General features: G+C 47.0%; 1 protein-coding gene across 1 annotated transcript in view; it reads right to left on the reverse strand.

Moving 5' to 3' along the window:
• Window positions 1–16,209: 16,209 nt before the first annotated feature.
• The window catches only part of LOC142186334 (hydroperoxide isomerase ALOXE3-like), a 35,834-nt gene continuing 24,958 nt past the window's right edge, over window positions 16,210–27,085 (reverse strand). The window contains exons 2-5 of the mRNA XM_075261161.1: window positions 21,038–21,159; window positions 17,181–17,281; window positions 16,492–16,662; window positions 16,210–16,407 (exon numbers count right to left, since the gene is read on the reverse strand). Of these exons, the coding sequence (XP_075117262.1) occupies window positions 16,228–16,407; window positions 16,492–16,662; window positions 17,181–17,281; window positions 21,038–21,159 (574 nt within the window). The 3' untranslated portion in view covers window positions 16,210–16,227. The remainder of the gene's footprint in view (window positions 16,408–16,491; window positions 16,663–17,180; window positions 17,282–21,037; window positions 21,160–27,085) is intronic.

The following is a 27,085-nucleotide window of genomic DNA, read 5'->3' on the forward strand; positions in this document are numbered from 1 at the left end:
CACCTGAGGGACCCGCCGGGGGATCTTCTGCTTCCAGTATCCTGGTTGATGACCGTTGTATCTAATCCTCCGCTCTGTAGGCCGGCATCGCGGACGTCCGGGCGCTGCAGGTTCTGGCAGGTAGGAACCTTTTGTCTGCCGGCGGGGGCTGGGAACTACTTCTCAGCTCCCAGGTTCCGCCCGAGCCGGGGACTGCTTCCGGGGAAACCACGCATGCGCAGGCCGCGCGACTAAGGTATGTGCCGCGGCAGGCTGCGCAGGATCATAGGAAACAGTGAACAGCAGGTAAGCAACTGCTGTTAGTGTGTCTTCCCTCCCCCCCCCCCCCGCTTGCTCAGAAAGGGGGGGGCGAGTTGTTATGAATTTAGGTGGAGCTCGGACCCAGGTGAAGGGGGCGTGGCTCCACCCCTGTCCCTCCCCCAGCCGGCCTATTTAAACCCCCCCTCCACCACAGTATGGTACCTGTCGCTCCGGTTGCAGGTACTTCTGAAGCATTGCTGCTCAGGAGAAGCTCAAGAGCTGGAAGTTCAATTGCGTGTTATCAAGGTTGGTGGTGGTGGTGCTGGGGGGAGGGGCTGCTGCTGTTGTGGCTGCTGTTGTTGCTGAGGTCCAGATTTTCTGTTTTATGCTGCTCTTCTTTCCTCCTTTTAGTATGTCCTCCTCATCCTCTTCGACCCTCCCTCGGAGGAAAACCACTGCGAAGAGGAGACATCTGTCTTGTGCCCGATGTAATATCCCCCTCCCTGACGCCTGTGAATACAGGTACTGCCAGGGATGTAGAGCGCCTCCCTCCGAAGCTACCCCAATCAGAGAGATGGTTTCCTGGGTTAAGGACTTCGTGTCCCAGTCCATGAGGAAAGTGGATGAGACCATTTCCCACCTCGCCAAGAGGCCTCGGTTGGAGGCTTCTGAGCCCTCCCTCCCGCCCCTAGAGCGGCTTCACATCGGGGAGGTTGAGTCTTCAGAGGAAGACCCGGTGGTGGTGGAGAAGGAGGTGTTTCCCCTCGAAAAGATGGGTAGACTTTTCAGAGTCCTCAGATCATGTGATCGGGAGGCAGGGGAAGGGCCAAGCAGGAGGGCAAAGTCCTTTAAAGCTAGTGCGGACCTGGTCCAGGTAATGGAAGGCGAGTGGAGGCGTCCCGAGAAAGCATTTACACCTTCCGCTAGGTTCAGGGCACTTTTTCCTATATCAGAGTCCCAGCAGGGGGCCTGGGGACCACCGCCAAAAGTAGACGTGGCAGTTGCCAAACGATCCCGCCGCACAGTCCTACCAGCCGAGGACGGCTCAAGCCTGCAGGACCCGTTGGACCGCCGCGTAGAGGGGTCCCTGAGGCGGGCATACTCTGTCGCCTCGTCGCAGGCCTCCGTGGCCATATCGGCTAATGAGGTGGTCTCTGCCCTACAGGCCGAACTATCTTCCCTTGCTAGGGATATAGACACGGGGGTCCACCGGGACGACCTCCTATCGGCTATGTCCGATATTAATTTATTGGTGGACCACTTGGCTGAATCCTCCAGGTCGCAACTAAAACTCGCCTCCAAATCTATGGCCCTCACCACTGTGGCCAGGCGACCGTTGTGGGTTAAACCATGGAGGGTGGACAACTCCTCCAGACTAGGGCTTTGTACCCTGCCCTTTGAGCCCGGTAGGCTCTTTGGCAAAGCCCTGGACAAAATCATGGAGGATCTGGCGGACACTAAAACCAAAATCTGCCGCAGCCGCCAAAAAGGAGAAGAACTACCTTTCGGGGCCGAGGGTCCTCCACCAGAGGCTTCAGGGGGCGTGGACGCTCCGCTCCCCAGGGCCGAGGTAGAGGACGCGGTACTTTCCGCGACCGTAAGAAGGATCCCTGACCCATCAGTGGTCTGCCATCCTGGGAGAAAGCGGGCCCGTCCATCTAGGGCCCCGACGCAAAGGTCCCAGGGTCCTTTGCTACATCTAGGCTCCACCGGCCGAGAGAACATCTTGCCCTTTTTAGGGCCCCAAACAACTTCATCTTTGAGTACCCGTCCAGAAGGATCTCCCTCCAGGCTTCGTGGTTTCCAGAATCTTGGGCGAAGGACTCAGGTTCATCTTCGACATAGACCGCTTCCGTCTCGGGATGTGGCTTCCTTAGGGAACCTTCAGGCCAGGTACACTCGCAGGATCTCTCATAGCTCGGCCCAGGACCGATCAATGGGACGAACACCCAGATGGAAAACCTTGTCTTCAAGTTTCCACCCTCCCAGATGGCAGAATTTCAGCCCCCCCTATCTCCAGGGGAGTAGTATCCACGGGTCTTCCCCCAGCTCCCTAGTAGGGCTGGGGAGCCCTTTAGGGGGACAGAAGGCCTCTCAGAGCCAGGATCAAAGAAGACCCGTTAAGATTTTTTACGATTCCATCAAATCGAATCCAGTTCCGGGGATTCACCAGGGACTCTCCTACCTGGAGGCACCTTCTCTATGTCAAGAAGCTGCGAGTCCGGAATCGCTGTCCCTAGGGACTAAAAGAGCCTATCCAGTGAACCATCAGTGCCCGGCCATGATTGGCCCGGCAGACCCATCTTCACGATGGCAGGTCCTCGGTCAGGTTTACCTAGACCCTGTTGACCACAGATGCCTCCCGGTCCAGGGGAGCTCATCTGGGGGAGACCCTGGTACAGAGCACCTGGCGTTACCTGAAGAGAACGCGCTTACCCAGCTGGCAAGAAATTACCAGAGCTTAGGTGAAGCTTCTGACGTGGACTCCACAAATTCGGGAGTAAAGAACCAGGACGGACAGCCTGTTCACAGCCGTTTACGGTCATCCCGGACAGAGGACGAGAACCCTCTCCACGTCACCAGACGCCAGGATCCTCATCTATTTGGATCTATGTATTCCCCAGCGGCCAGCGGTTCAAATTCCAGGTTACAGTCGGTGGGACTGACTCACCAGAATGCGGAGGACCTTAGCCAGGTCATCCCCAGACCAGGGTGCTCTCCACTATCCTATCAAAGGATGAGGTCTCCCCGAGGTGGAGCTGATGGCCACCTCAAACGGCGCTGCAATATAGGAACGTCGCTCCCCAGTTCGGGAAGACAATCCTCCAGCGCTGTATGCCCTGTCAATACCAGGGAGGTTCAGACGGAAGTGCGTCTACCCTCGTCAACTGAGGATTCGGAAGGTATTGACAAAACGCAGGCAGAACCGGAACCTGGCAAGGAAATCGCCATTCTGGTTAAAAAGGGCATGGTTCACCGTCCTCACTCTCATGAGACGGAGGAACACCTGGAGGCTTCCACCAGTGTAAACTCTGGTAACCCGGAACAGCCGGCCCTATCAAGGCCTGAACAGATGCAACCTCACTGCCTGGAGGTCAGCCAGCCTTTAGCTGGCAGAAGAGGATTATCCCAGGGAGTGCTAAGAACTTTGGCGCACTCAAGAGCAGAGTCAACTAACCAGAGCTACCAGAGGGTCGCCCGAATCTTTCAGAACTGGTGTTCGAGTAACCAGCGCGACCCTGATAGGAATGCAGTCTTGGAGTTCCTACAAGACGGCCTGGAGAAGGGGCTAGCACCTGCTACCTTGAAAGTCCAAGTCTCAGCTCTGTCCGCACTCCTGGAGACCCGGCTAGCACTAGATCCTCTGATTAAGCAATTTTTAAGAGGGGCTACTAGACTCTGTCCTCAGGTGCAGCCACCGGTCCCGATCTGGGACCTGGCCGCAGTTTTGCAAGGGCTCTGTGCGCCCCCCTTTGAGCCCCTATCTGAGGTGGATTTGAAGTACCTAGCATACAAGATAACTTTCCTGTTGGCAATAACCTCCGCCAAGAGGGTCGGTGAGCTACAAGCCCTAGCGGCCTCTGAGCCATTTATAACCTTCTTTCCAGACAGAGTGCAACTGAGGTTTGTCCCAGGATTCTTGCCAAAGGTACCCACGCCTCAGAATGTTAACCAGGCAATCGTCTTACCAGCGTTTTTTCCCTCTCCCACCTCTGAGTGGGAGGAAAGGATGCACAAGTTGGACTTGGTGAGAGCATTGCAGATTTATCTAGAGCGGACTGCGTCCTTTCGGAAGTCAGAGAATTTGCTGATCAATGTGTTTGGCCACACCAAAGGGACCAAAGCATCCAAACCAACTCTATCAAGATGGATTAGAGAAGCCATTATCTGCTCCCTACGTGCTCAGGACCTCCCGGTACCAGACCTTATCCGTGCCCATGCCACCCGAGCAGTGGCGACATCATGGGCCGAGAGACGTTTTCTTTCCTTGGAACAGATATGTGCAGCGGCTTCTTGGAGTTCTCAGCTAACTTTCGCCAAACATTATAGACTTGAGTGGCGAACAAGGGAGTCCACAGCATTTGGACATTCGGTATTGGCATCAGCTTGCCAGAATCACCCGCCCTAAGGGAAAGCGATACTTGCTAGATCCCCAGTTGTGCTGCTGTTGGGCGTAGGGGGAACGAAAGATTGTGAATGACAATCTGTTTTCCCTTAGCCAAACAGCAGCACAAGGCTCCCTCCCTATGCTGTAATTGTACTATTTGTTTGGATGTCATATTACTTCTGTTAAATAGATGTCTAAAACTTTACTTGCTACTAACACAAAGGGGAGTTGGTCCTCTGACCTCTTATAGGGGTTAATTGCTGTTAGGTAATTAAATATTCCACCTGTCCTAACAGCTCATAGGGGCAGGATTACCCCAGTTGTGCTGCTGTTTGGGCTAAGGGAAAACAGATTGTCATTCACAATCTTTCGTTCTGCAGCAGGCTCGTCCTTGCTAGTCCGGAGAGCTGGCAGTTTGCTGTTATGAGGGAGCTTACTTTCTCTCATAGGAATGAATTGACCAGTGTTGATTGGCCAGGGTACAGCGTTCGACCAATCAATGCTGGTTCTGCCGGAGGCTCGTCTGTGAGGAGGAGGAGTCTAAGATCGGATCACAGCAGTCTCCATTGTGGTCCAATCCTAGACTCTGCCTCCTCACAGACGAGCCTCCAGCAGAACCAGCATTGATTGGTCAAATGCTGTACCCTGGCCAATCAATGCTGGTCAATGCATTCCTATGACAAAAAGTCAGCTGTCTCGTAACAGCAAGCTGCCAGCTCTCCTGACTAGCAAGAAGAAGCCTGCTGCAGAACCAGCGTTGATTTGCCGCAGGCTCCTCTTTGCTAGTCGGGAGAGCTGGCAGCTTGCTGTTACGAGGGAGCTTACTTTTTATCAGCGCAACTCCAAGCGCTGTGCAGTTAAAGCGCATGGTCCCCATAGACAATAATAACTGCACAGCGCTCCTCCTAAACACTCTCCTCCTGCTACTCGTGGACTTGGTGACTCTCCTTTAGTGAATAGTGGTTTCCCCTGAAATGAGCATTTTTTTTCACATAGACTATAATGGGTTTCGATATTTGATCGAGTAGTCGTATATTGAAGCTCTACTCGAAACGAATCTTGAATATTTCCCTACTCGCTCATCTCTAGTTCTTAACACACCTTAAAAAAAAAACATGACTGAGTAAAATGAGTTTTGCTGTTTCCTTATTTATATAATTCTCAATTCTCCTATGATCAGACAAAACACAATCCTGTGCAGTGAATGGAACATGTCCTGGTGTGGAGGATACCCCGACCATGATGCTTATCACAAGTGGGGGACACGGCTCCACTACTACCCCTCATATTCTAAGATGTGAGCAGCGGACACGGCTCCTCACCTGAGGGATCCCCGATACCCAGAGGATTATAGACCATATGTCTAGGACAGTATATAGCCAGAGGGGCTTTTGGCACGGTCAGGGCACCCTCCACACCAGGACATGTTCTTCCATAACATAGGATGTTCCATCTTGGAATTCACTTCACAGATTGTACTTTCTCTCTGATGAGGGTTTTATAACTGAAATCTCCCCCATATGGATATTCTACCCAAGAAATTCTCCATGAAATGGCTCCTACAATTTGTTACTTGAAGGCTACAATGTCTTGACTCTCGTTTATAATTGAGTTTCTATCCTGAAGCCTTTAAGTGAACGTAGTTCTTGGCATTGTCCCGCTCTTTCTTCGATTGGATGTATCCACTCAGTACCAATGGTTACCTCTTCCTCGTATCCTCTGCTGACCCCCAGTGTCCTCCAAAAAGGAATCTTGGATTTTATTTGGGCTTATAAACGGATCTGAATTTGTAGATGAATTCTGCACGATCAAGTAGATGGGAGGGTTGTCGGCTCCCAACTTAGTTCTATCCATAAGAGAGTGACTGCCCACAATGGGTAACACTGGAATCAGCACTAGTAGCCCCGACCTCTTCCAAGCATTACTATGGGGCCCGAGGTCAGTAGTCCCCGTTGTTCAGCTGAGGCCAAGGTGACTGATTACATGTTACAATTGTGGCCGATGGTTCATTTACAACATGGCTTTACAAAGTCAGATCTCACCACTAATACTAGTGTTCCATAATCCCTTCTACCCCCAGGCTTAGCCCCAGAGGTGTTTGGTGGAGACCTGCTTGGTTTCTTGTGATTTCCTCTGTAACCAGCATGAGTTCCCCACCCCCTCACAGGCCTTTCATATTGCTCAGGTTCTCCATCTTCTTTGCTCCCTTACCCCACTTAATCCTGATATTACCCTTACTGGTTTAGTAAGACTGTTTATCCCATGCAGTGGAATTTCATGACACCAATAGGGTTGAGGGATCGGATCCCGATCGAGTAAATTTCACGATCGCAATCTGGTTCTGATCTTGCCTAAAAAAAGATCGGGAACGGAATTCCGATTCCAATCACTCAACCCAGTTACCTGCACAGAACCACTGCCGCTCCCCGGAGCTCCTTCCGTTGTTCTCTGTCCTCTCCTCTTTGTGCGCGCCCCCGCCTCCCTAGGTTAGTGTTACTGATGCTGGGAGTAGGCAGGACTTGTTCTGGCTTAGGAGAGTGTGGGCGGGTACAGGGCGGGATGATGTGAGTGATTCACTAGGGAGGTGGGGGTGCGTACAGTGCTCTGCCAGCGTCTGAATGAGAGAAACGGACCAAGAACACCTGTCTGGAGCTCCGGAGAGCGGTGTACACACTGGGAGGGGAGGTGGCAGCAGTTCTATGCAGGTAACCGGACAGCAGGGGGATTTTTCAATCGCTACACAGCATGGAGTCCGAAAATTGAAATCTTCTATTTTTGGACTCTATGCTGTGTGGTGAATAGGATCATTTTCAGAATCTGATTTTCGATCACTAAAAAATCCCATTGACTTGCATTAGGATTGGAATTGGGATCGGGGGACGGGTTCGGATGGAAAATGATTGGAAATAGGATTTTAAAAACGATCCTGAAATCTCAAGATCGGCTCAACCCTAGACACCAAGCTAAATTTCATGGGGGCATAGGAACGAGACCTTGACTCTACCTGAACCCCGGCCCAATGGTTCAACTGTTGTACTGCCATTAGCAGAGGCAGTCAGCTGATCCCCCTTATGGACCCCTCACCACTGATTTGGTCCCTTAGAGAATACATAGCTGTTATCCAGCGGTTTCCCCCCCTCTGCTGCAGGGGTTGCAATGCCATAGGCTCCCCAGTACATATTTGGTGCTCCTGCCCCCATGGCTGTCCCTCTTGGATGGCCATACATAGGATGACTCAATGTCTTTTTCGACAATCTTTTCCGATGTCCGTCCTTACCTTCAAACCCCTGAGCCTCATCTATGCTCAGTATAAACTATTCCCGGATGTTTTCATGGCCGCCAGAATTCATATCGCTTTCAATTGGAGGAATCCTATACTCTCGTTGATGTTCTTCGAACAGCCGATACCGTCGGGTCCATGAGCCATCAATGTCCCCTCTCTGATTCCCGCTCACTTTGGTTGAAATCTGATTTTATTCGTATTTTTGAACCTATTCACCTATATCAGTAAACATTACCTTAATGGCTGAATAATAGTATTATATATACAAATGTGCCAATGAAAGAACAAACGACTTACATATATATTGTCCTATACAAAGGGAAACTAATAGGCAGCTGTATAATGAGCTCGTACAGCTCCGATCTGACACTAACATATTCCAGAACCAGACACGTTATACAACCAAAGTATATTTTATTATTACAAAAACCGACATTAGCACCAATGAAAACAGATCGCAACGTTAGACTGGAGGAGGTCGCAGCGGCAGCACAAACCTAGGGTATGGTATATACTGATTATAAGGGATCCGTAGCCATCTGTATACACGGGAGCCCCATACACCGGATACTATAGTTATGTGCAGATACATGGAGTTTACACAAAATTGTCACACATACGGTGAATGTTATAACAACTGGTGTCTGCATTAATACATAAGTGCAGTCAGTCCATCTAGATACACATAACATATATACACGGTGCAGAGGTCACTATATATATATAGGTATATACAGGGGTGGGTAAGGTTTTCGTACTGTGTATAAGGGATGGGATATGAAATGTAACTTTGTATCTTGTTTTTGCTGTAATTCAGAGAATCCGTGAGACTTTTGTGTTGCAGTTACTTTGTATTTGAGCTGCTATATATACGGTGTTGTGAGAAACTTTACATAGTGACTTTGGGACAGAAGTATTTGAAGTTAACCCTTTCCCGTCGATGGCATTTTTTGATTTTCGTTTTTGACTCCCCTCCTTCTAAACTCCATAACTTTTTTATTTCTCCGCTCCCAGAGCCATGTGAGGTCTTAATTTTTCCTGGGACAAATTTTTCTTCCTGATGCCGCCATTATTTATTCTATATAATGTACTGGGAAGCAGGGAAAAAATTCAGAATGGGGTGGATTTGAAGAAAAAATGCATTTCTGCGACATTCTTATGGGCTTTGGTTTTACGGCGTTCACTGTGCAATCAAAATGACCTGTCCCCTGTATTCTGTGTTTCGTTACGATTCCGGGGATACCAAATTTATATGGTTTTATTTGCATTTTGACCCCTTAAAAAAATCCAAAACTGTGTTCAAATATTATTTTTTGAAAAGTCGCCATATTCCGACAGCCGTAATTTTTTTATACGTGTGTGTACGGGGATGCATAGGGCGTCCTTTTTTGCGGGACCGGGTGTACTTTGTAGTTCTACCATTTTCGGGAAATGTTATTGCTTTGATCACTTTGTATTCAAATTTTTATCAGAATAAAAACAGTGAAAAAATGGTGGTTTGGCACTTTTGATCATTTTTCCCGCTACAGCGTTTACCGAACAGGAAAAATATTTGTATAGCTTTGTAGAGCGGGCGATTTCGGACGCGGGGATACCTAACATGAATGTGTTTCACAGTTTTTAACTACTTTTATATGTGTTCTAGGGAAAGGGGGGTGATTTGAATCTTTAATCCTTTCTATTTTTTTTTTAATATTTTTTTTTACTTTTTTTAAACTTTTTTTTTTGCATTTATTAGGCCGCCTAGGGGTATTAACATGGGTGGGCGGTGTCGCGGATTGTCAGAGCGGTGGGGGTCGGCAAACATGGCTGCTCCGGAGCGTTATAGAGCGCCTCCTGGAGTATCGGTAAGGTGAGGGGGAAAGTGGTAAAGTATATGTATATGTGATTGTGTGGGGTTAGGGGCGAGGCTGCAGAGGGCAATAGGAATTTTGTGGCTTGCTATGGTCCAAAGTGTGTGAGATTGCAGAGATGGTGGTGTGAGTTTGGGGTTTGTGGGGTTCCTGGCACAAACGTATGTGCGCTGTTGTGACGAAAAGTAACCTATTGCGCAATCCGGTGTATTAACTATGTTTGTGGAAAATTTCAGCCAAATCAGTGGAGCAGTTTTTCCGTGATTGAGGAACAAACATCCAAATACACAAACCCACAAACTTTCACATTTATAATATTAATAGGTTATAATATAACACATGACAGAGCAGAGTGAGAGTCAGTCTACTAGATGGAGAAAGAAGCATTTGGGCTAAGAATGATCACAAAGTGTCTCAGCATTGTCTGTTATTAATGTAAAGGTTTCTGAAGAGTTCGTAACTTAATAACTGGAGCCCTGTAGTTTATTATACGGGCGGCCATGATAATTCCAGGCAGTGACATGTGAGAGCTGAAAGTCAGGGTGGGGCAACCTCTGGGTTCGATCCCTGAGGTTGGCCCTTGTATGCTGTGACCAGAGCCATCAGGACGGGGCCAATACTCCGACAGAATATAGGAAATAAAACCCATAAAAGCAATGACTACTACTGACTACTGAACTGTAAGCATCTCCCAACATGAGCTCCTGACTTTCATCAAAGTAAAACCTTGTAATTGAGCTACCTGCAAGACGAAAACCAGGAAATATCGGCTCCATGGAAGACATAACTAAGCGAGACTAAAAACATCCCAAGAGAAAAATGAAATAAGAACAGAAAAAGGATTTTAAAATACAAGAGAAGATTCCTACAGACCTCAGACTGGCTGAATGCAACAGGAACATCACATCTGACCCCAGGATCCCACATCACAGAAGGTAGGGCCATCACTTGGCTAATCCCATAAGCAAGTAGATTATCCCTCAGAAATAAGGAAATCGGGGACACCCTCAGATTTTGGGAACCTGGGAGATTATAATATGGAATTCTTAGATGAACCTAGTATGAGCTCCATAGAACCTAGGACAAGGTCCCAGCACAGCAGGGGGTCAGGCATCCCAGAAGGTGTGAAAATGGCCACAGAGAATGAGGACATTGACTGTTATGCGAAGAGCACTGTCTCTGTACACAGCGGGGGGCAGGCCACTCTACAGATTACATACCCTGATAACATGAGTGCCAATGAAAAGAAAAATGCAAAGAAAGATCTCCTCAAAGCCCATGCTGAGACCCTGTTTGCTGATTACACATCAAACCAAAGAATGACTAACCTCATTATGCACACCGATTACATAAGAGACTGGCAACATGCAATATGTGACTGCTACAAGAGTACAACAACAGAAGAGGCGGATACAGGCAAAATAACAATCAGAATAAAAAACCCACAAGGGGCCGGCGAAGTGATTCTCACAACAACCATTTTTACTAGTGGGACTTTAATGATTCAAGGAAGAGAAGATAGGCTTCACCAATATATAGAAAAATTCCCAGAGATCAAGAATCAGGCACAACTAAAAAGGGGCACAGACACAGGATCACCCACTGACTCAGGTGAATTACCTGTGACATCCCCCAACACTGCCAGTACACAAGCCAGCAAGCCCTCCCCCGACTCCTCACACCTCTCAGTAGAGTCCCTCACAGAGATTGTATCCCGGCTGGAGAGAGATTTTACTATCTATAAACACAATTATAACAGAAACTGTAATGTCAACGAACTGTCCAGCACAAATGGCGACACAAAAGCCATCCACAAACTTATCCAGGAAAACACAAATCTGAGAAAAGAGATAGCAGCCTGCCAGCAAGAGAATGTCAAGCTGTGGGATAAAATGACGCAGTGCCTACAAGAAATCACAGAACTAAAGGAAGAGTTATCAGGCCTGAAACTACAGACACAAGAGATAAGATCTAAGGAAGAGGGGGAGGAAAACACAACAGACTCTGATCAAGGTATCAATAAGCCAGAAATGCCTCACACATCACAAGAAAGTCCAGAACTGCCCATCACCCCAGACATAGAGCCAGAGAGAACCCAAACAACGAGAACCTCAAACCCAGATATAGTCCTGATCATAGACTCCAATGGCAAGTACATTAATACAAGAAAGCTCTTCCCACGGCAAAGAGTCAAGAAAATCCACAGCCCAACCATTGAAAAAGCCAATACCATCATTTGCAAGCCTTTCTTCACTACCTCGAAACACATTGTCATACACACAGGCACAGAAGATCTCACTGACCAGCCCCAACAGACAGCGGGCCAACTGGTCCAACTAGCAGAGAAAGCAAAGCAACAGTTCCCAGACAGTAGTATCATCCTGTCATCTCTGCTCCCACGAGAAGACATCTCTGAAGCTACCATCATGGGGATCAACAAAGAGCTGGCGACCAGAATCAGACAAACACCAGGCATCACCCTGGCACAACACCCCTCCATAGATAAGCGTCACCTATATGATGACAAACACCTCAATAAACATGGCGTCAGCCTCCTAGCGAAGGAATTCAAAGACTTAGTGCTCAACAGAGCCCCCGGGCCTAGACAACAAACAAGACAAAGAGTCATGGAAATAATACCCGACAACCGCCAATATCCAAGACAGAACCCCCCAAAGATGCCACCTATCAAGAAAAAGCCAACCAGAGCAACCCAGAGCACCGACATAGAGACAATAAAGAGAATAGAGCATGCGGTCACTACAATGGCCACAACAGCAATGCACATAAACCAATACCTGGCCACACTGCAACCAACCAAGAACCCAGCCCGTCCTCTGCAGGACAGCTCATTACAAGGTTTACACACTGAAGATGAAATCACTAACTATCAGTAGTTGGAACATACAAGGGCTGAACGCCTCAGCCTATAGATCTAACCCAAAAGATCCAGACTTCATAGACAGACTAAAAAACATAGACATCCAAATCCTCCTAGAGACATGGACCCGGGCAGATGACGAGTCCCTAACACCCATGGGCTACAAGGAATTCTCAGTGCCCGCCCAGAAAAATAAGACCACCAAACATGGCCGCCACTCAGGAGGCATACTAATATGGTACAAGGAGGAGCTCAAAGAACACGTAAAAGCTACCAAACGTGGAACTAATCACATATGGATAAAAATAAGCAGCTCCATCCTCAGCGGCCAGCAGGACATCTATCTCTGTGCAGTATATATGCCCCCACCAGGGTCCCCCTACCACCACCCCGACACTTACGAGGTCCTACAAAGGGAAGCCGTCCACTTCCAACCCAAAGGCAGAGTACTAATATGCGGAGACCTGAATGCAAGGACAGGCACAGAGATAGACTACCTGCCCCCGGACGACAACCCACATACGCACGGTAGTGAGATCCACCACCCAGAACCCACACAGACAAGAAGAAACAGCCAAGACAGAATTGTCAACAAGAGTGGGAGACAACTGCTGAACATGTGCCGAAGCCTAGGACTGTACATAATAAACGGACGTACCACAGGCGATCCCAGAGGACGCTTCACACTAAACTCTCAAGTGGGCAACAGCGTGGTGGACTATGCCATTACAGACGCAGACCTGTCAGACATTGAAGACTTCACAATCGCACCTGACTCCCATCTATCAGACCACAACCAGATCCTACTATACATGAGAACCAGGAACAAAACACCCACACATGAGCCCCAACAGTCCGGCCTCTACAACCTACCAAGACATTTCAAATGGGCCAACCACCAGGCCATAGAATATACCAACGCAACCAACCGACCCGAAATCAAGACACTGCTCACAAACTTCCATACAAACAACCATCAGCCAGACCAACAGGGAGTCACCAGAGCTGTGAAGGATCTCAAGTACATCCTACAGACCACAGCAGAACTAGCAGGCCTGAAACCAACCAAACCCATAAGACAAACCAACAAACAGTCCCACAAATGGTTCCACAGCGACTGCAGAGCACTACGCCATACCCTAAGAACAGCCTCCAACCAAAAACACAGGGACCCCAACAACAAGGAGGTGAGGGAAGCCTACAGCAATCTATGCAAGCAATACAAGGGCACCCTCAGAGAGAAGAAACAGAGATACCTCTCCCACAAAATTGAGCAACTAGAGGACTCCCTCCAGGACAGCTCATTCTGGGAGACCTGGCACCACATGGGCACAAAGCCCAAGAAAAACTCTCTCCACATCCAAAATGGCAATATCTGGCTCAACTACTTCAGAGGTCTCTACAAAAACATCCCAGAAGAAGAACTAACTCCAGAACAGCAACAGATAATCACCAAACTGAGGGACATGGAGAAAGTCATCAAAGACTTCCAGAACCCTCTGGACTCGCCAATCACCATAAAAGATATACAGGAAAGAATTGCCGTGCTGAAAGGCAAAAAGGCCAGTGGCCCTGACGGCATCCTACCAGAGATGATCAAATACAGCCCTCCAGCAATACACGCGGCACTGGCAAAGCTATTCACCCTCGTGCTCAATGCTGGACACTTCCCCGAAGACTGGAACAAAGGGCTCATAACCCCCATCTACAAGAATGGGGACCAATATGACCCCAACAACTACAGAGGGATCTGCGTCAGCAGCACATAGCTGGGGAAACTGTTCAACAGCATCATCAATAACAGAATCCTCACCTTCCTCACACAACATGGGGTCCTCAGCAAGAGCCAAGCAGGGTTCATGCCAAACCACCGCACCACAGACCATATCTACACCCTGCACAGCCTCATCAAGACGCACGTCCACAACACCAGAAGAGGCAAGATATTCGCCTGCTTCGTAGACTTTAAGAAGGTGTTTGATTCAGTATGGCACCCAGGCCTACTTCTAAAACTCCTAGAGAGTGGAATAGGAGGAAGAACGTACGACGTCATCAAGAGCTCCTACACCGGAAACCAGTGCAGTGTGAAGGTGAATGGGAAAAGGACAGCATACTTCCAACAGGCCCGAGGGGTCAGACAAGGCTGTAGCCTGAGCCCAACGCTCTTCAACATCTATATCAATGAACTGGCTACAGCCCTGGAGACCTCACCAACCCCAGGCCTCACCCTGAACAATCGAGAGGTGAAGTTCCTGCTGTATGCCGATGACCTCCTACTCCTGGCCCCCACCGAGAAAGACCTCCAAGAAAGCCTGTCAGTGCTGGAAAAAGTCAGCACCACAAGGGCCCTACCCATCAACCAGAAGAAGACCAAAATCATGGTATTTCAGAAGAAGGGCCACAATAAAGCCTCCACCACCCCACAATTCACACTGAACGGCTCCACACTGGAGAAAACCAACAGCTACACCTACCTGGGGCTGGAGCTCAGCCAATCAGGAAGCTTCAAAGCAGCAATAGAAACCCTGAAAGCAAAAGCCTGCAGAACCTTCTACGCCATCAGAAGACAACTGTACCACCTCAAACCACCGGTGAGGGTCTGGCTGAAGATATTTGACGCAGTCATCACCCCGATCCTTCTCTATGGCAGTGAGGTTTGGGGCCCAGCCACCTACCCAGACCAGTCAAAGTGGGATTCCAGTCCAACAGAGAACTCCACCTGGAGTTCTGCAAATACCTGCTCCATGTCCATCGCAACACCACCAACATAGCCTGCAGGGCAGAGCTAGGCAGACTCCCCCTATGGCTCACCATACAGAAGAGGGCGCTAGCTTTCCAGGCACACATCCAGGTGAGCAAGCCCGACTCCTACCACCACCAAGCCTGGCTAAGCCACCTGAGCAAACCAGACATTCACCAACCAAACAGCAGCCAACCACCAAACCAAAAACACCAACAGATGATAACCAAGGCCGAAATAAAGGCGACCACAGAGGCAAACAGAGAGCAGTACATTGAAGAATGGAGAAATGAAATAAATAACTCCAAGAAACTCACCGTGTACCAATCCCTACAAAGGGACTACACCATGGCCACCTACCTGGAGAGAATACGCCACCCCAAGCACAGACAGACCCTGAGCCGGTACAGACTGAGCGCCCACAACCTAGAGATAGAGACGGGGCGATACAGGCAGACGTACAAGCCACGGGAGAAGAGACTGTGCCAGCACTGTGACCAGGGGGCCCTAGAAGACCAGACCCACTTCCTGCTACACTGCACCAAATACTCAGCTGTGAGGGCCGTCTACTACCAAAGACTCTCTGCCCACATCCCAGACTGGGAGAAGAGGAAACTCTACATCCTACTGGGAGAAGAAGAGGCCACTGTGGAGATCGCTGCCCAATACGTGTCCAGCTGTCACCAAACCAGAGGAAGATGAGACTCCATGGACTGTTATAACCCAAACCCCCCCCCATACCCACCACCCACCCAACCCAACTCCCCCCCCCCACACACACTTTACTAGCTTTGGCAATGCCAAATACCTATTCGGACGTGCCAATAAAGCATTTTTTGATTTGATTTGATTTGATTTGACATGTAACGCACTGTAATATGGTGCGCCCCCTAACCCTACACCATGACATCAGCGGGTCCAAGACAAATGGCCCCATACTCGTCTGACAGATGATATATATATATTCCATTCAATACATTGATCGTATAAAAATCTGTTTTAAAAAAAAAGAAAAGGAAGTTGCAATTTTTTGGATTGTGGATAAAATGTGTCAAAAAAAAATGAATGTCCATGGAGAACAGACATAACACGGCCCTCATTTACTGGAGTGTGAACACGGCCTTAGATGGAGATGCTGTTCTCAATCACCTTCGGGTCCAGGTACAGATAGGACAAGCTCCGGGTTTGGTTCTGCTTATTAATCTTCTTGGATATCTCATCCAGTTTCTCCTGGAATTCCTGAATGTATTTTTGAGGAGTTTTCTCAGTGAAATGCACATCGGGATAATCCCCCAGACGTCTCTGTAACATAAGGAGTAAAGAAGATCAAAACCGAAGTGTATGGAATAATGGGCCCAGACCTCTAATATACTGGCAAATACCCACCCGGTCCTGGGGCTCATTGCTGAGCTGCGACACAACAAGCAGTGCGGTGGTGGTGGTGTTGACATCAGGTAGAGTCTCCAGGATAGTCTGTAAGGTGGTGACCCCTTTGGCTGTAGGAGGGGGGCTCTTCATGGTGGAGGGTCCATTGGGCATCCAGCCATAGTAGTCAAACTGCAGGAGAAACACATTGTAAGTCCACACAGAACAATGCAGAGGCGACATATTGTCTTCAGGAAGGTCTCTCGCCTAGGACAAGTCATGGTCACCCTATAACACCTCAATGTATGGGACAGGCTGCAGTAAACATGGCGGGGATAATGGGCTGAATACAAATGGCTGGCGAGAAGAACATCACAATATTCCCACAAGTCATGGCCAACAGATCTGCGCTGTAGATCCAGGAACAGTTATGATGACACTTTCCATAGTGGACATGAACTTCATCAGCGATTGCCATCAGGGAACCAAAACTCTTCGTTCTTTGCCTGGGGGAGTCTTATTGTAGGTTTTGATGGAAATGACTAGACTGTCTGTACTAAACATCTAAAGACAAGTAGATACAGTCAGAGAATCACCCACAGAGTGAAGTGAAGAGACTGGACCAGTCTTGTGGAAGAGTCGTCCTTGCTGGAAGTTTCTGCAGGTCAGTATCATGTCTGGACAATTACCACCCATTGGCACCCACTCACCTGACCACTGTTGACGGCTGCGTGCTGAGCAGAACACCTGAAGATCACCATGGTCAGATACTTCACCAGTGAGGACACGTTCTCCAGGGATGATGGGATTCCTGGTGGAGGGTCAGATAAGTTGCCGAGCGTCAGTGCCCAGGGATTTATCATTAACCATTTACTGGATGGACAAAGCTTGTAATAATGAAGGGGCAGAGCAGAACTAAAGGTCCACTTATGGCCACCACCACAGAACCCAGCGGACCTCACTGTAAGTCGAGTCATTTCAGGTTGAACAATATATCAGAAATAAGTTACTTTTCTTGGGGATTTGTCTCTGACAAATTAAAATGGCCAAGTGTTCAAAATAATTTGGAATATTTGTTCGCCCATCGTTGGTATATAGAAATGTTTATATACTTCTCTATATATGTCAGTGTATTGTATGATTGTATGATTAACCAATAGATGCATCTCCAGTGTCGGACTGCCCAGTGCCACCAGCAAACTTCATTCTGAGATCCAACTACACAACTTCATGCAGATATTACACGTTATATCAATACAAATTCCTAAAATATTGCCAACGTAACTTTCTATTGGGCATTAGCTGCTGCCTGGCCCCGGCCTCTGCTTCATTCCTGGGGCCCGGGCAGTGGTCTGCAGTCTGACTTCTGCCTTGATTTAGGGCCCTCTTAGCTCTGTCCCCCAGATATGTCCCACCCAGCGGTGCCTGATGCTACAAGATGGCGGCGACTGGGGCCCCTGCAAGGTGATTGAGAAGATAGGGCCGAGGGAGGAAGAATACTGCTTGTCCTGAGCCTGGGTTAGTCACATAAATAATCTCCCAGTATATTATACTAAGTGGTGGAGATGCTGCGCAATAAGTATGAAGTGCAATGAGTGGGCCGTACCATGTCAGGGTGAGTGGGGGCCAACCAGGGGATTCACCTGCCCCCCTGTGGGCCAATCCAAGCCTGTGTACCTCTATATACCAGGACATTGTGCATGTGCAAAAGATAGAGACTTTAGAGACTTGTAGAGGAAATATTAGGACTAGTTCATCTATGAGGGTGCATGCCCGCCATACAGAAGGTCTGGGTGCGAGACCCGGGACAGAGTGAAAACAAATTGGCCACACCCAATTTGTTGTGATCGGCCATCTCTCTGTCCCATATTCTCAGGTCTGGTGGTCAGGACCATTCCACAGCGTCTCCTCATATAAGCCAGGACTAGCGGACATGGGAATAGCCCTACACGGCTACTACATTACTGACTGACGTCTCTTGTTGATACTTTGTTCACTTATTTAGTAGAGATTCTAAGTAACATAATGCTGCAGTGCTCAACTAAACCTGCAGGGGGCACCACATGCAATAAGGAAAGGTGCAATGTCAGTCTAGGCAGGGGGGTGGAGCCACAGAAGCCTGGGAACAGAAAGATGGCGTAAACAGAGGAACCTCTGTGTGCAAATAGACCTGGAGCCTCAGCATAAGGACAGGTCAGGACAGAGTATCTCAGGCGAGGAGACCTTATATCTGCTGCAAGATGGTGCCGGGAGAACCGCAGAGAAGGGACAGCCGCAGAGAAGGGACAGCCGCAGAGAAGGGAGAACCGCAGAGAAGGGAGAACCGCAGAGAAGGGAGAACCGCAGAGAAGGGAGAACCGCAGAGAAGGGAGAACCGCAGAGAAGGGAGAACCGCAGAGAAGGGAGAACCGCAGAGAAGGGAGAGCCGCAGAGAAGGGAGAACCGCAGAGAAGGGACAGCCGCAGAGAAGGGAGAACCGCAGAGAAGGGAGAACCGCAGAGAAGGGAGAACCGCAGAGAAGGGAGAACCGCAGAGAAGGGAGAACCGCAGAGAAGGGACAGCCGCAGAGAAGGGAGAACCGCAGAGAAGGGACAGCCGCAGAGAAGGGAGAACCGCAGAGAAGGGAGAACCGCAGAGAAGGGACAGCCGCAGAGAAGGGACAGCCGCAGAGAAGGGACAGCCGCAGAGAAGGGACAGCCGCAGAGAAGGGAGAACCGCAGAGAAGGGAGAACCGCAGAGAAGGGAGAACCGCAGAGAAGGGACAGCCGCAGAGAAGGGAGAACCGCAGAGAAGGGACAGCCGCAGAGAAGGGACAGCCGCAGAGAAGGGAGAACCGCAGAGAAGGGAGAACCGCAGAGAAGGGAGAACCGCAGAGAAGGGAGAACCGCAGAGAAGGGACAGCCGCAGAGAAGGGACAGCCGCAGAGAAGGGAGAACCGCAGAGAAGGGAGAACCGCAGAGAAGGGACAGCCGCAGAGAAGGGACAGCCGCAGAGAAGGGAGAACCGCAGAGAAGGGACAGCCGCAGAGAAGGGACAGCCGCAGAGAAGGGACAGCCGCAGAGAAGGGAGAACCGCAGAGAAGGGAGAACCGCAGAGAAGGGAGAACCGCAGAGAAGGGACAGCCGCAGAGAAGGGAGAACCGCAGAGAAGGGACAGCCGCAGAGAAGGGACAGCCGCAGAGAAGGAAGAACCGCAGAGAAGGGAGAACCGCAGAGAAGGGAGAACCGCAGAGAAGGGAGAACCGCAGAGAAGGGACAGCCGCAGAGAAGGGAGAACCGCAGAGAAGGGACAGCCGCAGAGAAGGGAGAACCGCAGAGAAGGGAGAACCGCAGAGAAGGGACAGCCGCAGAGAAGGGACAGCCGCAGAGAAGGGACAGCCGCAGAGAAGGGACAGCCGCAGAGAAGGGAGAACCGCAGAGAAGGGAGAACCGCAGAGAAGGGAGAACCGCAGAGAAGGGACAGCCGCAGAGAAGGGAGAACCGCAGAGAAGGGACAGCCGCAGAGAAGGGACAGCCGCAGAGAAGGGAGAACCGCAGAGAAGGGAGAACCGCAGAGAAGGGAGAACCGCAGAGAAGGGAGAACCGCAGAGAAGGGAGAACCGCAGAGAAGGGACAGCCGCAGAGAAGGGACAGCCGCAGAGAAGGGAGAACCGCAGAGAAGGGAGAACCGCAGAGAAGGGACAGCCGCAGAGAAGGGACAGCCGCAGAGAAGGGAGAACCGCAGAGAAGGGAGAACCGCAGAGAAGGGAGAACCGCAGAGAAGGGACAGCCGCAGAGAAGGGACAGCCGCAGAGAAGGGACAGCCGCAGAGAAGGGAGAACCGCAGAGAAGGGAGAACCGCAGAGAAGGGAGAACCGCAGAGAAGGGACAGCCGCAGAGAAGGGACAGCCGCAGAGAAGGGACAGCCGCAGAGAAGGGAGAACCGCAGAGAAGGGAGAACCGCAGAGAAGGGACAGCCGCAGAGAAGAGAGAGCCGCAGAGAAGGGAGAACCGCAGAGAAGGGAGAGCCGCAGAGAAGGGAGAACCGCAGAGAAGGGAGAACCGCAGAGAAGGGAGAGCCGCAGAGAAGGGAGAGCCGCAGAGAAGGGAGAACCGCAGAGAAGGGAGAACCGCAGAGAAGGGAGAGCCGCAGAGAAGGGAGAACCGCAGAGAAGGGAGAACCGCAGAGAAGGGAGAACCGCAGAGAAGGGAGAACCGCAGAGAATAGACAGGAGAGCAGGAGAGACATGTGCTGATTGACCTCCATTACTACCCCCTGCAGCAGATGTGTGGGAGGAGAAGGAGACGTCCTCCCCGCAGCAGAACCACTGGAGAAGCATCTATTGTATTGTGTGTATTTATCCTTAATAATGTTACTTGGAAGGTTTTATTACGTTTTGTGAAAAGTTCACAGTGAAGAACTGAACAGTAACAACGGCCTAAAAGAAGATATTGTGACTGCTGCTCTGGGTGTGAGTGGAGTACAGAAAATAATTAATAATGGATTTCCCCAGTTCTATAGACTTCTATGTAGACGTGTCCTATAGCAGAGCTGCTCTGTCAGTGACATTACATGATGATGATGGTACCTGAGGACGGATTGCTTAGGAATCCCTTGTCGTAGATCTCGGCCACCCAGGCCTGCAGTTCTGGATCCGACCTCACAGACTCATCGCCCTTATAATAATACCGCACTATACTGGATACAAAGCTGGAAGGAGAGAGGAGACGGAGGATGAGATGGCGGCCTCCTATATACAGTAGCGTCATCTCTGACCCCTCCCCCAGTCATTATAAATGGACAATATATGACATCATTTACAATCTAAATCCTCAGTAATTACACTTTTTTTGTTCCCGTCCCCCATCTTGCCCTGAAAGGGGCATCAATGATAAAGAGGGGGAGGTTTTTCGTAACAAGCCAGGTTTGTCCTAAATGTTCCAAATTGTATGGGGGCAGATTCTGAGGCGAAATCCGCTGTCAAAATCCGCCTCCTTGCCCCCGTGTGAACTAGCCGTAAAGGATTATCTTACCCTCATCATCATCTGCTTCTCCTTCACCTCCTCCGGGCAATCTGCACCCAGTCACCAGCTCATCTACAACTTTAACTCCCAACGGGCCAACTTGCCATGTAGTGACTGCGGTGACACTTGTGGAATCCTCTGCGTTACTGATGACAGCGAATAATCTCCATAGAGAACCCCGAGCCGGCAGGATCTCATAAGGAAATGTATCCCTGCTTAATGGCCACGTGGGGTAAGATACATGCCGCTATCAATATGTGGAGAGGCAATTATGGGCTGGGGGCAATACAGAGCTGATATGCCCGACTGGGCATCAGAAGACAAGTCTACAAACAGAGCAAAGCCCAAAGTATCCTAGTATTTACATCAACTCCAATGTGAGGGGCAGGGAAAGATTCAGCACCAGACACGACCCAAACACCTCCACCAGCTCCTACACTAGGGACAATATACAAACCCCAACGTCATCAGTACAGGAACATCAGATAGGAACAGCCAGGTAATTTACATACACTATTATAGATATATATAGTCCTAGGAGCCCTGACAGTGTCATACACTATGTATTATAGATATATATATAGTCCTAGGAGCCCTGACAGTGTCATACACTATGTATTATAGATATATATATAGTCCTAGGAGCCCTGACAGTGTCATACACTATGTATTATAGAGATATATAGTCCTAGGAGCCCTGACAGTGTCATACACTATGTATTATAGATATATATAGTCCTAGGAGCCCTGACAGTGTCATACACTATGTATTATAGATATATATATAGTCCTAGGAGCCCTGACAGTGTCATACACTATGTATTATAGATATATATATATAGTCCTAGGAGCCCTGACAGTGTCATACACCATGTATTATAGATATATATATAGTCCTAGGAGCCCTGACAGTGTCATACACTATGTATTATAGATATATATAGTACTAGGTGCCCTGACAGTGTCATACACTATGTATTATAGATATATATATAGTCCTAGGAGCCCTGACAGTGTCATACACTATGTATTATAGATATATATAGTCCTAGGAGTCCTGACAGTGTCATACACTATGTATTATAGATATATATAGTCCTAGGAGCCCTGACAGTGTCATACACTATGTATTATAGATATATATAGTCCTAGGAGCCCTGACAGTGTCATACACTATGTATTATAGATATATATAGTCCTAGGAGTCCTGACAGTGTCATACACTATGTATTATAGATATATATAGTCCTAGGAGCCCTGACAGTGCCATACACTATGTATTATAGAGATATATAGTCCTAGGAGCCCTGACAGTGTCATACACTATGTATTATAGATATATATAGTCCTAGGAGCCCTGACAGTGCCATACACTATGTATTATAGATATATATATAGTCCTAGGAGCCCTGACAGTGTCATACACTATGTATTATAGAGATATATAGTCCTAGGAGCCCTGACAGTGTCATACACTATGTATTATAGATATATATAGTCCTAGGAGCCCTGACAGTGCCATACACTATGTATTATAGATATATATATATATAGTCCTAGGAGCCCTGACAGTGTCATACACTATGTATTATAGATATATATAGTCCTAGGAGCCCTGACAGTGTCATACACTATGTATTATAGATATATATAGTCCTAGGAGCCCTGACAGTGTCATACACTATGTATTATAGATATATAGTCCTAGGAGTCCTGACAGTGTCATACATTATGTATTATAGATATATATAGTCCTAGGAGCCCTGACAGTGTCATACACTATGTATTATATATATATAGTCCTAGGAGCCCTGACAGTGTCATACACTATGTATTATAGATATATATAGTCCTAGGAGCCCTGACAGTGTCATACACTATGTATTATAGATATATATAGTCCTAGGAGCCCTGACAGTGTCATACACTATGTATTATAGAGATATATAGTCCTAGGAGTCCTGACAGTGTCATACACTATGTATTATAGATATATATAGTCCTAGGAGCCCTGACAGTGTCATACACTATGTATTATAGATATATATAGTCCTAGGAGTCCTAACAGTGTCATACACTATGTATTATAGATATATATATAGTCCTAGGAGCCCTGACAGTGTCATACACTATGTATTATAGATATATATATAGTCCTAGGAGCCCTGACAGTGTCATACACTATGTATTATAGATATATAGTCCTAGGAGTCCTGACAGTGTCATACACTATGTATTATAGATATATATAGTCCTAGGAGCCCTGACAGTGCCATACACTATGTATTATAGAGATATATAGTCCTAGGAGCCCTGACAGTGTCATACACTATGTATTATAGTTATATATAGTCCTAGGAGCCCTGACAGTGCCATACACTATGTATTATAGATATATATATATAGTCCTAGGAGCCCTGACAGTGTCATACACTATGTATTATAGATATATATAGTCCTAGGAGCCCTGACAGTGTCATACACTATGTATTATAGATATATAGTCCTAGGAGTCCTGACAGTGTCATACATTATGTATTATAGATATATATAGTCCTAGGAGCCCTGACAGTGTCATACACTATGTATTATATATATATAGTCCTAGGAGCCCTGACAGTGTCATACACTATGTATTATAGATATATATAGTCCTAGGAGCCCTGACAGTGTCATACACTATGTATTATAGATATATATAGTCCTAGGAGTCCTGACAGTGTCATACATTATGTATTATAGATATATATAGTCCTAGGAGTACTGACAGTGCCATACACTATGTATTATAGATATATATAGTCCTAGGAGCCCTGACAGTGTCATACACTATGTATTATAGATATATATAGTCCTAGGAGTCCTGACAGTGTCATACACTATGTATTATAGATATATATAGTCCTAGGAGTCCTGACAGTGTCATACATTATGTATTATAGATATATATAGTCCTAGGAGCCCTGACAGTGTCATACACTATGTATTATAGATATATATAGTCCTAGGAGCCCTGACAGTGTCATACACTATGTATTATAGATATATATAGTCCTAGGAGCCCTGACAGTGCCATACACTATGTATTATAGATATATATAGTCCTAGGAGCCCTGACAGTGTCATACACTATGTATTATAGATATATATAGTCCTAGGAGCCCTGACAGTGTCATACACTATGTATTATGGATATATATAGTCCTAGGAGCCCTGACAGTGTCATACACTATGTATTATAGATATATAGTCCTAGGAGTCCCTGACAGTGTCATACATTATGTATTATAGATATATATAGTCCTAGGAGCCCTGACAGTGTCATACACTATGTATTATATATATATAGTCCTAGGAGCCCTGACAGTGTCATACACTATGTATTATAGATATATATAGTCCTAGGAGCCCTGACAGTGTCATACACTATGTATTATAGATATATATAGTCCTAGGAGCCCTGACAGTGTCATACACTATGTATTATAGAGATATATAGTCCTAGGAGTCCTGACAGTGTCATACACTATGTATTATAGATATATATAGTCCTAGGAGCCCTGACAGTGTCATACACTATGTATTATAGATATATATAGTCCTAGGAGTCCTAACAGTGTCATACACTATGTATTATAGATATATATATAGTCCTAGGAGCCCTGACAGTGTCATACACTATGTATTATAGATATATATATAGTCCTAGGAGCCCTGACAGTGTCATACACTATGTATTATAGATATATAGTCCTAGGAGTCCTGACAGTGTCATACACTATGTATTATAGATATATATAGTCCTAGGAGCCCTGACAGTGCCATACACTATGTATTATAGAGATATATAGTCCTAGGAGCCCTGACAGTGTCATACACTATGTATTATAGTTATATATAGTCCTAGGAGCCCTGACAGTGCCATACACTATGTATTATAGATATATATATAGTCCTAGGAGCCCTGACAGTGTCATGCACTATGTATTATAGATATATATAGTCCTAGGAGCCCTGACAGTGTCATACACTATGTATTATAGATATATAGTCCTAGGAGTCCTGACAGTGTCATACATTATGTATTATAGATATATATAGTCCTAGGAGCCCTGACAGTGTCATACACTATGTATTATATATATATATAGTCCTAGGAGCCCTGACAGTGTCATACACTATGTATTATAGATATATATAGTCCTAGGAGCCCTGACAGTGTCATACACTATGTATTATAGATATATATAGTCCTAGGAGTCCTGACAGTGTCATACATTATGTATTATAGATATATATAGTCCTAGGAGCCCTGACAGTGCCATACACTATGTATTATAGATATATATAGTCCTAGGAGCCCTGACAGTGTCATACACTATGTATTATAGATATATATAGTCCTAGGAGCCCTGACAGTGTCATACACTATGTATTATAGATATATATAGTCCTAGGAGTCCTGACAGTGTCATACACTATGTATTATAGATATATATAGTCCTAGGAGTCCTGACAGTGTCATACACTATGTATTATAGATATATATAGTCCTAGGAGCCCTGACAGTGCCATACACTATGTATTATAGATATATATAGTCCTAGGAGCCCTGACAGTGTCATACACTATGTATTATAGATATATATAGTCCTAGGAGTCCTGACAGTGTCATACACTATGTATTATAGATATATATAGTCCTAGGAGCCCTGACAGTGCCATACACTATGTATTATAGATATATATAGTCCTAGGAGCCCTGACAGTGTCATACACTATGTATTATAGATATATATAGTCCTAGGAGCCCTGACAGTGTCATACACTATGTATTATAGATATATATAGTCCTAGGAGCCCTGACAGTGCCATACACTATGTATTATAGATATATATAGTCCTAGGAGCCCTGACAGTGTCATACACTATGTATTATAGATATATATAGTCCTAGGAGCCCTGACAGTGTCATACACTATGTATTATAGATATATATAGTCCTAGGAGCCTGACAGTGTCATACACTATGTATTATAGATATATATAGTCCTAGGAGTCCCTGACAGTGTCATACACTATGTATTATAGATATATATAGTCCTAGGAGCCCTGACAGTGTCATACACTATGTATTATAGATATATAGTCCTAGGAGCCTGACAGTGTCATACACTATGTATTATAGATATATATAGTCCTAGGAGCCCTGACAGTGTCATACACTATGTATTATAGATATATATAGTCCTAGGAGCCCTGACAGTGTCATACACTATGTATTATAGAGATATATAGTCCTAGGAGTCCTGACAGTGTCATACACTATGTATTACCTAGATATATATAGTCCTAGGAGCCCTGACAGTGTCATACACTATGTATTATAGATATATATAGTCCCTAGGAGTCCTAACAGTGTCATACACTATGTATTATAGATATATATATAGTCCTAGGAGCCCTGACAGTGTCATACACTATGTATTATAGATATATATATAGTCTAGGAGCCCTGACAGTGTCATACACTATGTATTATAGATATATAGTCCCTAGGAGTCCTGACAGTGTCATACACTATGTATTATAGATATATATAGTCCTAGGAA

The sequence above is a fragment of the Leptodactylus fuscus genome, assembly GCF_031893055.1.
Source record: "Leptodactylus fuscus isolate aLepFus1 chromosome 2 unlocalized genomic scaffold, aLepFus1.hap2 SUPER_2_unloc_2, whole genome shotgun sequence".
NCBI classification, from domain to species: Eukaryota; Metazoa; Chordata; class Amphibia; order Anura; family Leptodactylidae; genus Leptodactylus; species Leptodactylus fuscus.